Below are 15,278 nucleotides of genomic sequence, written 5' to 3'. Positions count from 1 at the left end.
TCTGCTTCATTGAAATTTATGGTTTCGCGATTTGTTTCTCAGGTTTGTTATATTTGCGACGAGAAGAAACGACCTTCTAGTTCTACTGTCGGGGCTTGTATGCAGTGTAATAAGGCCGGTTGCAGGCAACAATTTCACGTAACCTGCGCTCAGGGCGTTGGGCTCCTGTGCGAAGAAGCCGGCAACTATTTAGATAACGTTAAGTACTGCGGATACTGTCAGCATCATTACAGTAAGCTGGTGAGTTGAATAGTAATAGTTTTCGGATTTGAGCGTACTTGTCTCGATTTGGAATTGTTTTTTAACCCTACTGTTTTTTGATTTTCAGTTTATCAACGTTTCATCTCAAAGACACTGTTATCTTGCCATGCAATGTTGCAATTTGCTATAAGATTAATCAACTGTGTCAGAAAGTAGACATTTATTCAATACCACTGAATATATTCAAAAAAGAAATAAGAATAATTCTGTTTGCGAAGCAACAAATACTCATTTAAAATTTGTTTTTTTTTCAATGGTGGTATTATAGCTACGGTATATATATATATATATATATATATATATATATATATATATATATATATATATATATATATATATATATATATATATATTTTTATTTTTTATATTCAACACTTTTATCCCAAAACTGTGTATTGTGTTTCGCTCAAACTCAAACATCGCATCTAATTTGAGTTCATCACTCATTACATTGGCAGCTGCTTTTTATATCTACCCCCACATGATCAAGCTCGCGAAACTGCTTCTCTATTTTGCTTATTGTTCCTTGAGATATGGGCGGTAAATTGGGAAACTTCTCATGAAATAGGCGAGCTACTTCCTGTTGTGTTCGGGTTTTATTTCCGTAACCAATCATTTATAAAACTGTTATTTTATGCATTTCCGTTAATCTAACCATTTGTCAGACTAGGAGTTAACGAACTATAAACTTGAATTAAAATACTGACAACTAATGTTGTAACATACAAAACAAGTTGACAAGGCGTTTTAAACTAACGTTGCTACGGAAATTATTTACAGTTTTTTAAAGGATGCCATCTAAAAAGAACATACCTTGATACCTCAAGACTTGACTCCATTCCCCCTTTAATTCTAAAAAAAGCTGGGAGATACATTTGTGATTCTCTGGTAGATGCAATAAATGAAAGTGGTATCTGGTATCTTCCCAGATAAGTTGAAAATAGCAAGAGTAATACCGATCCACAAAAAAGGATCGAAAGCGGATATAAATAACTATAGACCGATATCCATTCTACCTTTGGCCTCAAAGGTCTTTGAGAGAGTAATCTACAAGCGATTGCAAATATTCTTGAATCTAAATAAGATACTTGCTCCACAACAATACGGATTTTGACAAGGGATGTCAACTGAACTTGCAATTCATAATGGGATAACAGAAATTATAAATAATATTGAAGAAAAAAATAGGGTAGGAAGCTTGTACTTTGATTTATCAAAGGCCTTTGACATGGTCGGTCATACTAATTTACTAGATAAATTAGAAGATTATGGAATTAGAAGCAACGCACACGACCTTATAAAATCATGTTTGTCTGGAAGATACCAAGTCGTAGACATTCAAAATGACCAACAAACTTATTCTGATCTAATTACTCAAGGAGTTCACCAGGGGTCTATCCTAGGACCAATATTGTTCTTGATATACGTGAATGACCTTCCGCAATCACTTGGTACAGGTCTAGTCTGTCAATTCGCAGATGATTCGTCAGTAACAGTGTCTGGGTCTGATTCAAGAGCTCTCTCCAGAGGGTTATCTGAGGTAGCGGAAAAAATGTTCAGGTGGTGTTCGCAGAACGGATTAAAATTGAATACAAACAAAACAGGACTAACCCAGTTCAGAACTTTCTAAAATAGACAGGAATCGATCTATGTCAAATTGGACCATAAATCTTTTCCAGAAATGAACGATTTCAAATTTTTGGGGGTCACAGTTGATAGCAGTATCAGGTGGGATACACACGTGAATAAACTGAACCCAAGGCTCTGTTCTGTAGCACGAGCAACAAAGGACCAAGTCTCGTTGAACAGCCTGAAGGTATATTACTACGCACATGTTCAATCTATTATTCAATATGGCAATATGTTTTGGAGCACATCTACTATGGCGAACAAAATATTCAGAACTCAAAAGTATATAATTCGCTCTATGTTAAAATTACCTTATGGGTCAACATGTAGACCAGTGGTCGCCAACCTCTTCAATGTGTTGAGCTACTTTGTTAATTTTGGAATAAATAGCGAGCTACCCACACGGAAGCCACGTAACGCAACGTAAATGAAATAATCCACAGTTAATTTATCATTATATGTATTTACTTTACTATTTAACCGGTAATACATAATACATAGGTACTAATAATAAACTAATAACAAAATAACTAATATTATTAGTACGTACTTGTTCATAGCTACATTCCTACCTATCAAACGAAGGTGTTTGAAAAATAAACACAAACTTTTATCCAGTCACAACGGCATGTCACGTATGATTTAAAAATAGTTAATAATAACAACAAAAAAGTAACGCACTATCATGAACATAAACATTGAAAAATAAAAAAGCACGTTCAATGTTTGCAGTATAATTTAATACAGCCATTCAAATACAATTATCCAAATGTTCATCTGTAAGTCGATTGCGATATTTGTTCTTAATGAACTTCATATTGGAAAAAGAAGATTCACACAAATAGGTTGAACTGAATAATGCTTTCACTTTCAAGGCAACACGGCATAGAACTGAATATTTGTCTTTCCTTACAATAGGCCAGATACATTCAGTACTTGAGACTAACGATTTTAAGGCTAAATCATTTTGAAACTCAATGACTTACATTTCTGTTGCAGCGATGTCTTCGCCAAAGTTCTGCATAACACAAGTTGCAAACTGTTGGATATCAATTTCCATAAAGGGTGAAACAACAAACTGCGCTACTAAAGCCATTTCATTGAAATCCTTAAAACGATTTTTGAAGTTATTCTTCAGGGTAGAAATTATTTCTACATGATATTTATTGTCATAGGGTTCTAATGGATTTTGAGATATTTTTTCTGAAAGAATAGGAAACTGCTTGGCATCGCTGTTAATTAGGTTTGTTCCCAAAACTCCAGCTTTTTGATAAATGCTTTTATATCAGAAATCATTTCCGCTAGTTCTTTGTCTCTCCCCTGAAGCTGCAAATTAAGTTCGTTTAATTTCTCTGTAATGTCCACGAGAAAACCAAAATCTCTAAGCCAGATTGAATTTTCTAGTTCCGGAGTCGGTTCATCGCGTTGTTTGAAAAATTGAAGTATGCCAGATAGGACATCATTAAAACGTTTCAGCACCCGTCTTCTACTTAACCATCGGACTTCAGAGTGAAGGAGTAGGTCCCCGTATTGACAGTCAACTTCATCGGCCAAGGTTCTGAATAATCTTCTTTGTAACGCTTGAGCTCTAATCTTGTTCACAATTTTTACCACCAGTTTCATAACGTTGTTTAGTTTCAGGAAATTTCCACATAATGCTTGCTGATGGATAATGCAGTGGTAACAGAGAAATTGCGGAAAAGTTTCATCTTTACGACATAACGCCACCAGACCCTTATCACAACCCACTATAGCTGGAGCGCCATCGGTTGTCAAGCCTACCATTTTCGATATTGGAATTTTCTCGGAAAAAATAATATTTTTTAAATGAGAAAACAACTCATGTCCAGTAGTGTGTCCTTTCAGTGGAATGAACTTCAAAAGATCTTCTTTAATCGTAAAATCACTAAAAACCATCCTGACGAACACGGCCATCTGGGCAGTGTCAACGACATCTGTTGATTCCTCCAGTTGAAGTGAAAAATAAACACAGTTATCTAAGTCAGTTCTTAACTGTAAAAAAATATCATTGCTCATTACTTCTACACGTCTCATCACTGTATTAGCAGAAAGTTGCATAGATTTTATAGCTGAAACTGTCTCGTCTTTATTTCTAAAGTTGGCAAATAACGAATCAGCAGCTTCTAAAAACGCCTGTTTTATCATTTCCCCGTCTTCATAAGGTTTCTTTTTTTGTGCAATTATCTGGGACACACGGTACGATGCTTCAGTTGCAGCCTTATTTTTGTTGACTGTTCTTAAAAATATTGATTGTTGTCCAATTAACTGCTTTTTTAACTGTTTCAGTTTCTCCTTTCTGGCGGCAGAATGTAGTGGAAATGATTTTTCAAAATTAGATTGTACAGTTTCATGATGTCTCTCAATATTTCCTTTTTTAGCAACGGAGACCGAAGTATTACATAACAAACACACATTTTTATCTTTAACTTCTGTAAAAAAGTATTGTTCTTCCCATTCCGAATGAAAGTGGTATGTCTTTACCTTCTTACAACTGCTTGCCATAATATTATTTTTGTTGTTCTCTACTAACCCAACCGCTGGACGTTGGTTACGCGTTCAGTTTTAAACTAAGCGCAATGTCGCCGCGCCGTGCGTATTTATCCTGTTCAAAGCAATCCAGATCGTTCTCGAACACTAACGCGCTGGTCCGGCTGGTCGGTTCTAGCCGATTCTAGCTTGATGGCGTCAGCGGCAGATCGCTCACCGCAATGTTGCCGCTGTTTATGTTTAATATTATGACAATTAGATTTTTTTGTGGAATTTTCGGAAGCTTCTCTGATTTCTGCAGTTTGTATTTTTTAAATTAAAATCGTTGTGAGAGCTACCAGAATTGACTCCGCGAGCTACCGGTAGCTCGCGATCGACAGGTTGGCGACCACTGATGTAGACCATACTTCAAAGATTTTGCTATATTAACCGTTCCTTCCTCGTACTTTCTTCAATTAGTAACTGTTGCAAAAAAACACTACCACATCTTTACAAGGAACTGTGATCATTATTCTGATCAAATGGCAATAAATACTAGAGAAAGAACCGACCTCAATGTACCAAAACACACATCATTTTATGAGAAGGGACACCACTATAAAGCCATTAAGGCATATCAGTCACTCCCAACTGAAATAAAAAATACTCAGTACCTGAGAAAATACAGACTCCTAACGATAGAGTATCTGAAAGATAAAAATTATTACAGTTTCAACAGCTGGTGATGGGTCTTGATGTAGTTGTCCCATAAACTTTCAAACTACAATAATTTTTAGTAGATGTATGTATGCGTACTTGTATTTACTTTATTCACTCAATGAATTGTATTGTAATCGTTGTCACTGTACATACATTTTAATGCATTGTTTTATAACCCGAGGTGCTATGCCCTCAGTTGATTTTATGGCAATAAAGAATATTATAATTATATCTGTGTGTCATTGACACACAGATAGAGGCAGCTGAAATAAATGTTCTTGTCTGAAATGCACCTGTTGATAGTATTTTTTCACACCAGAAAAAAGTTGGCAACGTGAAGTGGATCCCCCCCTACAAACCGGTAGCCAACGAGTCCTACGAGGACTCCAACTCCGACAAGGAGACGGATAGCGCGCCCTCGAACTCCAAACGTTCTCCCCCGACTTCCGGAAAGAAGAAGACGAACGTCGCCACGAAGCAGGCCCCTTCGAAGACTTCCTCCAAGTCCGGTTCGACGTCCCACCAGAAATCCGTCCACAACAATAATAAGAACACTGACAAAAGTAAGTCGTCAACAGTGAAAAGTGCCAAAAGTGAAGAGAGCGCGAGTTCCGACGCGAAAAAAGAATCGGACCCGCCCGAACAGAGGGAGAAAGAGGCGAAAGACTCGGGTAGTAGTAGTAGTAGTAGTAAAGGTGCCAAAAAGCGTAAGGCTAATTCTAGGACGCCCACGCCCGTCCGTGTAGTGGTTACTGAGGTTAGTGTCGTGACGGCCGCGACGAGTGCGAGTTCTACGACTACGTCTAGCGAGGCCGACGTGAGTGTCACTGCGAATAGTACCGGTAAGAACTCTGCCGTTAGCGACAGTTCCGTCGATAAACCCAAGAAGGTAATCTGGCAGCAGAATGGCCTTATTGATTGATTATTCCTTCTGTTCCTTTATTCCTCCTGTGATTGTTGTCATGTTCTGTCTTACTTTTGGATGTTCTCTCATATTACGAAGGGGGTCCCAGAAGTTCCCGGCCCAACAAAGAAAATACAATAGTTTTGGATAAAAATGTTATTAATTTTTCAACATAATCTCCTTGTAGCTCTGTACAAATTTCCAAGCGATGTTCAAAATAGCCAATAACTGACGACATTACTTCTTCAGCGTTGGAAAATCTTTGATCGCTGAGCCATTTTTTCAAGTTTGAGACCAGAAAATAATCCGAGGAGGGTAAATTTGGTGAATAGGGTGCATGAGGTAACAATTCAAACTTGTATTCGTTAATTTTGGTCATCGCGATAATGGATTTGGGAGCTGGTGCATTGTCTTGATGAGACAAGACTTTTCTTATCCAAATGCGGGCGTTTTTGCTTGATTTATTCACTCAAACTTTGCAATAAGTTCGCATAATACTCGGCGTGGATAGTTTTACCTTTTTTAAGACAGTCAATGTAGTCCAGTTCCTAGAGGATTTCACCTTACGAAAGGTGGGGTGGAAGATTTTTTTTTATTTCGTTTCAATGGGTATAAAGAGTAAGATATAAAAAAATGTGACTAAATCTGGGCTCGGCACAACTTTTGATAGCCGAAAAACCTCGAAATTTTCTACATTTTTCGTTTTTTTTCGCAATATCTCGAAAAGGAGTGGTTTAGCGAAAGAAAATCCCTATACAAAGTTGTAGAGCAATAAATTCCCTACAAATTTCATATATAATTTTTTCTTCTACGATCAATAGGGAGCGAGCTACAGCATCTCAAAGATGTACCATTTTTGTCAAAATGGTATAAAAGCCAAATAGCGCCTGCTTTCTCGCGCACTTCCAGTCGACGATCATTCAGTACCGCTTTGTAGATTTCCTTCACAGTTTCTGGAGTAGTCACCTCATTTGGTCGACCACTGCATTGCTTGTCTTGGTAGCTCGTACTCTACTACCCAATATTTTACTGTTGTAAATGAAGAAGCAGACTCGCCCACAGTAGAATCCACTTCAGTTCTTATATTATTTTGGCTGAGGCCTTTCAAATAAAAGTATATCTGCCAAATAAATACTTAATGACGCAGCGTCTTCAAATTTGAAACAAGTGCTTCATAGATTGTGTACTTTCTAATGCAGTGATATTTTTCAAACAAGTACCGCCATCTCTAGGTCAGGCCGTGTACTTCTGGGACCAACTTCTTATGCAGCATTATCTCATGATTATTATTTCCATTGCTCTCCAGCTCTATTTCGGTTTTTATCCCAGTATACCTCTTTTGTTTCTCTTCTTCCAGTATTTATTTTCGGATATTTTGTTTCCTTCTGTTGGGAGTTTCTCATTTTCTTTCTCGTTCTTCCTCATCCACTCTCTCGATTATTTACTTCTGCAACTGTAGCATTGACAATGGGGAATGTTCCTCCTGACGTAGTTTTCATAAAAAAGCTCTAAAACAACGCATTTTAAACTTATAATTTCAACCTTTTTCTTTAAAAAATTTTAATACTTGTAAAAGAGGAATGAAATAATGCATTCAACATTTGAAGGGATTCGTTTCTATTTCACCATTCGGCAACATCGGTTATAGCTAATAAAGGACAATGAATCTGTTACCTGTATGAGACAAACAAAGATGACATATTTCAGAGGCGTGCTGTTCTGTTTACTTATGTTCCGAGTTCCGAGACATTCTGTGACATGACATTTTGTACACCTAACCTATCTTCCTCTATATAAATAAATAACAAAACAACTGTTGTTTATGTGGCTTGTGGAGGTGGTATTGAACTATAATTTATATTTTGCCTTAATTGTTGATTTATAAAGATAATTTTACTTTTTTAAAGTAGAATATCTGGGTACGTATAAATTATATCAACTTGATATAGGCGCTGTTGCTAATATGTGATTTAGATTTAAATCCCTTTAAAAATTAAAACCTAACATTTGAAACATCAATTTGAATACTTTTCGAAGTGAATTTGAAAAACTCGTGAATTAAACTCAACTTTATTTTGTTCAAACTTGCATTTGCTGTAATAACCCAAATTGAGGAACATTCCCCATTCCATAGACTTTCTTATTAGTCAGTGGGCTATGCCTAAAGACTGGCAGCAAACAAATCTAAAGAAATGAACTTTACACGTTCAAGCAAGTCTCGAATAAACGTGCATTTCTGATGTTTTCCTCAAACCGTGTTACCGTAGCATCTAAGGCTTCGGGGGTTTCCGGAGGTCGTTCTATGACGGGGATTGCTTCCAAATACGATTTGAGAGCTTCCCAGTTGGTCCTGAACATCATATGTAGCGCGGGAAACTGCGTCATCAGAGTTTTTAGCTGGTCTAGTGCGGTTACTAGGCCTTCGACTGCGTTTACATTTGCACTTTGCTGACGGCTGTTTGCGCCTCGAGCTGCATTTGCATAAGAGACGCCGCTCATCGACCTAAAGTCAATGATATTCCTTAATTGAAAATCGTGATTCTTCCGGAGTATTTCATTCCTCGTCTTGAGTTGGAGCTAACAACAAAACTGTCACTCCATCTAGTGGACGGGGTACTAACCAACTGCATATCTGAAATGTGCCCGATTCCTCTGAATAAGGAAAAAAACGTTCTTAATAGTCAGTGGGCTATAATTGAAGACAGGCAGTAAACAAATCTAAAGAAATGAACTTCAAGTCTCGGATATACCTACACAGTAGGTTGAATGGACTGACGCCTATCAGAAAGCAACTACTCCCCTGGAACGTTTAAAGTTCATTTCTTTAGATTTGTTTACTGCCACTCTTCAAGCTCAGCCCACTGACTAATAAGAATATGTAGGTATACTCGACACTGGCTTGAACGTTTAAAGTTCATTTCTTTAGATTTAATTCCATAGACTTTTTTCTAGTTCAGATGATTTCTTCTCTTGCATCTCTCTTTGTTTTTCCAACCTTCTGCAACTTTTTCCTCTGTTTCAAGTTATGTTTCTATGTTTGTTTTCTCAAAGACCTTTGATCCTCTTATTCTGAATGTTTTTGTATGACTAATTTTTTTTTAAACTATCGCTAATGTTATATGATTTCATAGTTTCAACTCGATTGCTTATATAACTAATAACAACACTCCTTTGTAGCCTAAAGTCGAGAACACCCAGTCGATGATTACGAATCAGCCCGTCGTTGCCTTAACCTCCATATCAACCGTGAAATCAGTTTCGCCGACCAGTACAACCACAGCCGATATCGTAGCGCCCACTGTATCGAACGAAACGGCGTTGCCCACCTCTTCGATTATTCAGACTGTTCAGTCCCAGTCGCTGGTTGTCTCGGTACCTCTGGTGAACACTTCGCTGAGTCCCCACAGATCCATAATAAACAATCAAACTAGCGTTTTGACCGCCACTCCTCTGATTCAGGAGACCAGCAACGTTAGCGTTGCGAGTGCAGAGAGAAGAACGCCTGTTATAAGTAGTGGTGAGTTTTTCTTTTGTTTTGCAAGGTTATCTTTTGTTTTGGTAGGTTACACTGGTAAACACACAGTTTGCTGCCGGGGATTTTTGTACTGTTTCTAGGTAATTGGTCTGCTGAATCCAAAAATGCCACCAGATTTGCTCCATCAGATCGTTTCCAGAAAATACGACAACAGATCACATTTCTAACATATAGGGTAATTTACCGCAGCACTACCTACATATATGTAGTGCTGCTACTCATCAAATAAACGAAACACAAATAAAAAGTAAGATATTTATTGTACAACAATATACTTACAAAAATCATCACACAAATCTACCAAAAAAACTTAACTTTTCATGTAACCTAACCAGCAGCACAAATCTGTTATTCGGCGTCACCTAAAAGCTTTCTTTTATATGACTTTCTTGCAAAGGCTTTGAAAGGACGGTCCCTTTGAAGACTCCGACAGTAATCCGCCATCTTGTGAGTGTCTCATCTCCCCTGATATCTTTCTTCCATCATTTTGATATTTTGGTGGAAGCGTTCCCTTTGTTCCTCACTGAGATCACCAAGATTTTCTGGGAAATGGTCTAAGTAGCTGTGGAGGTAATGAATTTTAATACTCATATGACAACCGTGTTTGTTAAAATTGTTGAGCATTTCTTTCACTAAATCCCGGTAATTGTCCGATTTATTGTTTCCAAGAAGATTTTCTACAACTTTCACAAGAGAGGACCATGCATTACACTCAATTTCAGTCATCGATTCTGTAAAAGGCGAATCTTTTATAAGTTGTCGTATGTAAGGCCCATCAAATATTCTGGCTCTCAATTTTTCTTTACTGTGTGCAGGGAATTTGCTGGACAATTATTCAAAACAATACTATAACAACTAAAGACCAATGCTATGTTAACTACGTTAGCTTCTCCTTGAACTAAAGCATCTCTAGAACGCCATTTTCTTCCACTCCAGTGTTGGTCCATAGCCCTGCTATCCCAAAGACACAGGAAACAAGGATATTTTGTAAAGCCACCTTGTTGTCCCAGGAGAAAGTTCAGCATCTTAAAATCAACACAGATCACCCACTGATGTTGTTCATACTCGATGTTTTTTAGCACCAGCGATATTATTTTATATTCTTCTTTCAGTTTTGTAGAATGCACAATTGCCATTATGTAGAAGAACACACTTTGAACTTCGTCTGGAACTGTCGATAAAAAGACGCCAGTGATCTGGCAAAAGATCTTTTTCTCTATTACGGTAGTATGTAATTTTGGTGTCTGGGTGAAGAAGTTTCTTTTCCTTTTCAAAAATCGAAAACAAGTATTGATACTGGGTAGTGCAAAATCGGAAGAGAAAACTGTAAATGTAGGGGTACCGCAAGGATCGCTACTGGGTCCAGTACTGTTCACTATTTTTGTCAATGATATCACCTCAACATGCAAACAAGCGCACAAAATAATGTATGCAGACGACACAACTATGATAGTGAGAGAAAACAACTTAGCAAAAACAGTAGAAACTGCCAACAGCATTGCAAACCAGTTTCACACATGGTGTACCAGTACGGGCTTGTGTGTGAACAGAGAAAAATCAAATTTTATCTCATTCATTCCAAAAAACATCAATAATGCGTTCTGTTCCCTGATTAGAATTGATGGCAAAAGTATTGAACAGGTCACATCAACGAAGTTTCTAGGTATTACCTTGGACTATGAACTAAGCTGGGAAAACCATATTAACAGCTTATTTAATAAACTGAGTGAAACCTGCTTTGTACTAAGGCAATTGAAGAATACAGTGTCAATGGAGGTGCTGTTATTGGTTTACCATGGTTTGATACAATCAAATATATCCTATGGGTTGATATTTTGGGGTGGCTCAACTCAAATAGAAAAAGTATTTCTACAGCAAAAGAAAATTATTAGATGCATAAAAGGGGTACATCAAAGAATATCATGCAAAGAAATATTTACTGAATTATCCATTCTGTGCCATCATTGTACATATTTCAAACTATTTTAAACGTAAAAAAACAATTGGAAGTACTACCTACAAATAGTGCTAAATTTTTAAATGACTGAATATGACCTTTTTTAACAAATTTTAGCGTTGAAAGTAGGTTGTGTATGTAGAATAGTCTTATAAATAGGTATATATTCTGATTTTAGTTGACTAGTCTAATGAAGTAGTAACATTTGTGTACCAAATTATTTTGTAACATATTATGTTCTGCTTTTACAGATGATTAAATTCTATTCTATTCTGTAGGCAAGCAACTCTGAAGAATCCTTTGGAAGGTTCAAATCTGTAATAAGATCGCTTAGCTCTTCCTGAGTAAAGCGCTCAGGACATGTTGAATCCCCTTCAAAATCACTGTCATCTTCCTCAAACCTATTAGTCTGTAGTTCGTCAGATAAAGTTTCGACATTATCCTCTGGTATCGTAGGTAGGCTGCTAAATATTGGAATGGGTATCTGTTCAAGCTGATGTGGAATTTGTCTTATTGCTCAATCCAGGTTAGGATATATCTACGTAATGTCGATTTTTACGATTAATGCCCTTTATATTCACAAGACAGAACTAGCGATCGTCAAAATGATTTTTTGGTTCCCTCCATACCCTTGAAACACCAAACTTTAAACATTTTCGTTGTTCTTTGGTCCACTGTCGCAAGTTTTCAACAAAAGTTTTGCACACTACATGTGGAACCCAGGATTTATCTTGATCTCCTAAATGAATACCAAAATAGGCTTGATATGACGTTTTTATAAAACCACAAACTGGTTTTCTACTTTCCTTTACAATGTACAACACCTGCTTGTAGAAGCCAACATATTGCATTTATAGTGGTGGAATATACAGAAATCTAAGATTATTCAAGTATTTGATGAGTATGTTATATCTCGAAAACTAAAGCTGATACAAAGAAAAGTTTTGTATTTTTGGAATCATCACAGATGAATTAACCAAAATCAGTTGATTTTTTTCGGCAGCAAGACAATTTTTTTTTGTTGGGCTGTGTTATCAATGGTTTTCTTGAAAGTTGATGAAATTTGTACTATTCATAGATATTATGACTGGTGGAAACAGCAATCAAGAGCTTCCAACACCGGACATGAGTTCGGGAGGTTTGAAGATAACCTTTGAGAAACAAATGGATTCCATCAATACTGAAGAAGATATGGAGTTGGAGTTGGAGCCCACGCCCTCTAGATCCGTCGAAGTACCTGCAAAACGTGGAAGGTAGGCCGTTATATGTATTTTTCAGGTTTCAGACATCGCAATTCTGTGATTCCAAAAATCCCATTTTTGTTGGGATCTTACAGAAAAATTGATTTACGTTGAATGATAACCAATGTCTCCCTACTTTGCTGAACTGTTCTTGGCACACTGGACTTGAGTATTGGTCAGTGTTTTGAGTTCCCGTCTACCCATACTATATTTAAATGATGTGCCATCGTTTGTTGATTGTGAATTTATGAACTTTTTTGCTGATGATATTGAGGTTCACATCGCATGTAGCAATGTAAACCTCGAAATGACTCTACAGAAATTAAATAATACTCTAGCAAGACTTTGGCTTCACTTATGACCAATCTTTATATCATCATTTCGATTTTGAAGACAAATACCCATTAGATATGGCTCTACATCAAAAGAAATGTGTTCGAACCAAAGCATTGTTCTAACCAAGGAGTTTTACATAGATTCCACTTAGTCTTATTTTTCAGATTTTGTACATTTTTAGAAAGAAGTTTTGAGATTAAGAGAACTAAGTCTGGAATTCGTCAAAAATTATGAAATCATCATACCCATTGAAAAATGACGTTTATGTGAAGGTATGACATTTGTCAAAACCAAAAAATCTTATGCATGTTCAACCTTCTCTGTCAGTTTATATGTTCAATTTATTGTTTTTAACTCATTTTTACTGTAAGTATGAATTGTAATGTTTTTCTATGGCAAAAAACCAACAACTCAATAAATTATAGGCCCTGAAGAAGCTTCCCATTAGAAGCGAAAGCTTAGCAAAATAGAACAGAGATCTGAGATAGCCTGTTAAACCATTTTGCTATATATATATATATATATATATATATATATATATATATATATATATATATATATATATATATATATATATATATTTATATTTATATAAATATATAAATGGATAAATACTTTCTGATCATTCCCATATTGATTTCAATTCAAGAGCCACCAATAGACAGCTGTGATAAAAATAGCTCCGTAAACACAAGTGAAACATAAGTGGAACCACCTATTGGTGTGACACCCAAGTCAACTTGCCAAGTTTTTTATGTCAGTGTTGGTGGTTTGATTGTTGACGTGGTAACTTTCTACTAGTAAAATCGAACACTAAATGAGAATATTCTAACTGAACAATGATGTTCATTGTCGCACTAACATTTTTTGTTGTTTTTATAAACAAAAAGTAACTTAACAAACCTTATCAGGTTGTTGGAACTGCCATATGGCAGATAAAAGGGAATATTTCTAGAAATATCGATATTAATGTGTTTGTCTTCAGGAAATTATTGAATGTTTCGCCATTTTGTAGTAGGTGAAGATATTGACTTCATATTCTAGGGTTGTGAAGTATTCGTCAGGAGCTTCAAAATGATGTGTCACAAGACCCCCTTTCCATTTAATTTTTTCCCAGATAGCGCCCAGTCGCCATCTTGAAAGTTTCATCTGTCAATTTCATTTCAAAATAAATTATTCATGCATTAATTTCATTATCCCAAATTTCAATTCTTTGAGTTGACCCGTTCAAAAAATAAAAGGGAGGGGGACATTAAATAAATGCACTGTATATTGAATATAAAGTCCTGTAATGAGTTTTCCTGTTTAGATCTCAATCGCAATCGAATGAAAAGACTGACCGCTCAAGCCGCAGCAGGAAACGCAACAGCAATCTCGCCGTTGCTACAAGTGCATCCGGCTCCTCTTCCCTACCGGCCCCTTCGGTCTCGACTTCCCTCACGAAGCGATCGAGCCGTTCTCAGCAGCACCACCACGTTACCCCCTCGCCTCCCGAACCCCCCGGTGCCTTCGCCGCCATTTCTCAGTCGCAACTCAAGGAGTCGCCGCCGAGCAGCCCGAGTTCGGAGAGCCAGAGCAACCCTCCCCCTAGCACGAGCCGGGGCAGGGCGAAGAACAGGAGGAGCGCGCCGGCCAGCGTCAATTTGGCCAGCGGGTCGTCCAAGGATGGCAAAGACGTCAAGCTGTGAGTGGAGTTTCTGTTCTCATTTTTGTTTTTGATTTCCATATGTTCCTTTGTTCTTGTTCCGATGACCCTATCAAATATTCTTCACAATTCCATAATTCATCTAACTCCTAGGCGTCGTAGCCAGTCACCTTGAAATCAATCAATTCTTGTAGTCACAACGATTTTTTTAGATTTCAGAACGGCATTTCAGCCCCCCACATGTTGGGTAACCAACTGAATCCTACTTCTACCATGCACTCGAAGATGAGTGACCATCTGAACGCTGAAATAGAGGCGCACAGCATATTCAATCCCAGTGAGAACAATTCAGGACTGACAGGGCCTCAGTTGCATCATCGGGTAGTGCAGTCGGTGAGTAGCAAAGTATTACAAATTGCAATTCTTCATTCAGTATCCGGCTCGAAGGACCATAAATTGTACTTTATTTGCAATTCTTCATTCAGTATCCGGCTCGAAGGACCATATATTGTACTTTATTTGCAATGTTTCATTCAGTATCCGGCTCGAAGGACCATATATTG

At 37.2% G+C, this 15,278-nt stretch overlaps 1 protein-coding gene across 11 annotated transcripts in view; it reads left to right on the top strand.

The window, feature by feature from the left end:
- The window catches only part of Alh (coiled coil domain containing protein Alhambra), a 50,882-nt gene that overhangs the window by 22,888 nt on the left and 12,716 nt on the right, over window positions 1-15,278 (top strand). For 10 of the 11 annotated variants that reach the window (XR_012464068.1, XM_023156049.2, XM_023156052.2 and 7 more), the window contains 6 exons: window positions 43-240; window positions 5,417-5,986; window positions 9,179-9,518; window positions 12,572-12,746; window positions 14,380-14,754; window positions 14,928-15,108. Coding sequence is in view for 10 of the 11 variants with exons in the window: in XM_023156049.2 (XP_023011817.1) it covers window positions 43-240; window positions 5,417-5,986; window positions 9,179-9,518; window positions 12,572-12,746; window positions 14,380-14,754; window positions 14,928-15,108 (1,839 nt within the window). In the remaining variant the exon portion in view is untranslated. The remainder of the gene's footprint in view (window positions 1-42; window positions 241-5,416; window positions 5,987-9,178; window positions 9,519-12,571; window positions 12,747-14,379; window positions 14,755-14,927; window positions 15,109-15,278) is intronic. The other variant, XM_074169228.1, reaches the window with a different exon arrangement.

Source organism: Leptinotarsa decemlineata, unplaced genomic scaffold, assembly GCF_025532065.1.
Source record: "Leptinotarsa decemlineata unplaced genomic scaffold, Ldec_3_MD MMD2_P_RNA_scaffold_5, whole genome shotgun sequence".
NCBI lineage: Eukaryota > Metazoa > Arthropoda > Insecta > Coleoptera > Chrysomelidae > Leptinotarsa > Leptinotarsa decemlineata.
The sequence above is the reverse complement of the archived record's forward strand: the minus strand, read 5'-3'. Positions and strand labels throughout refer to the sequence as shown.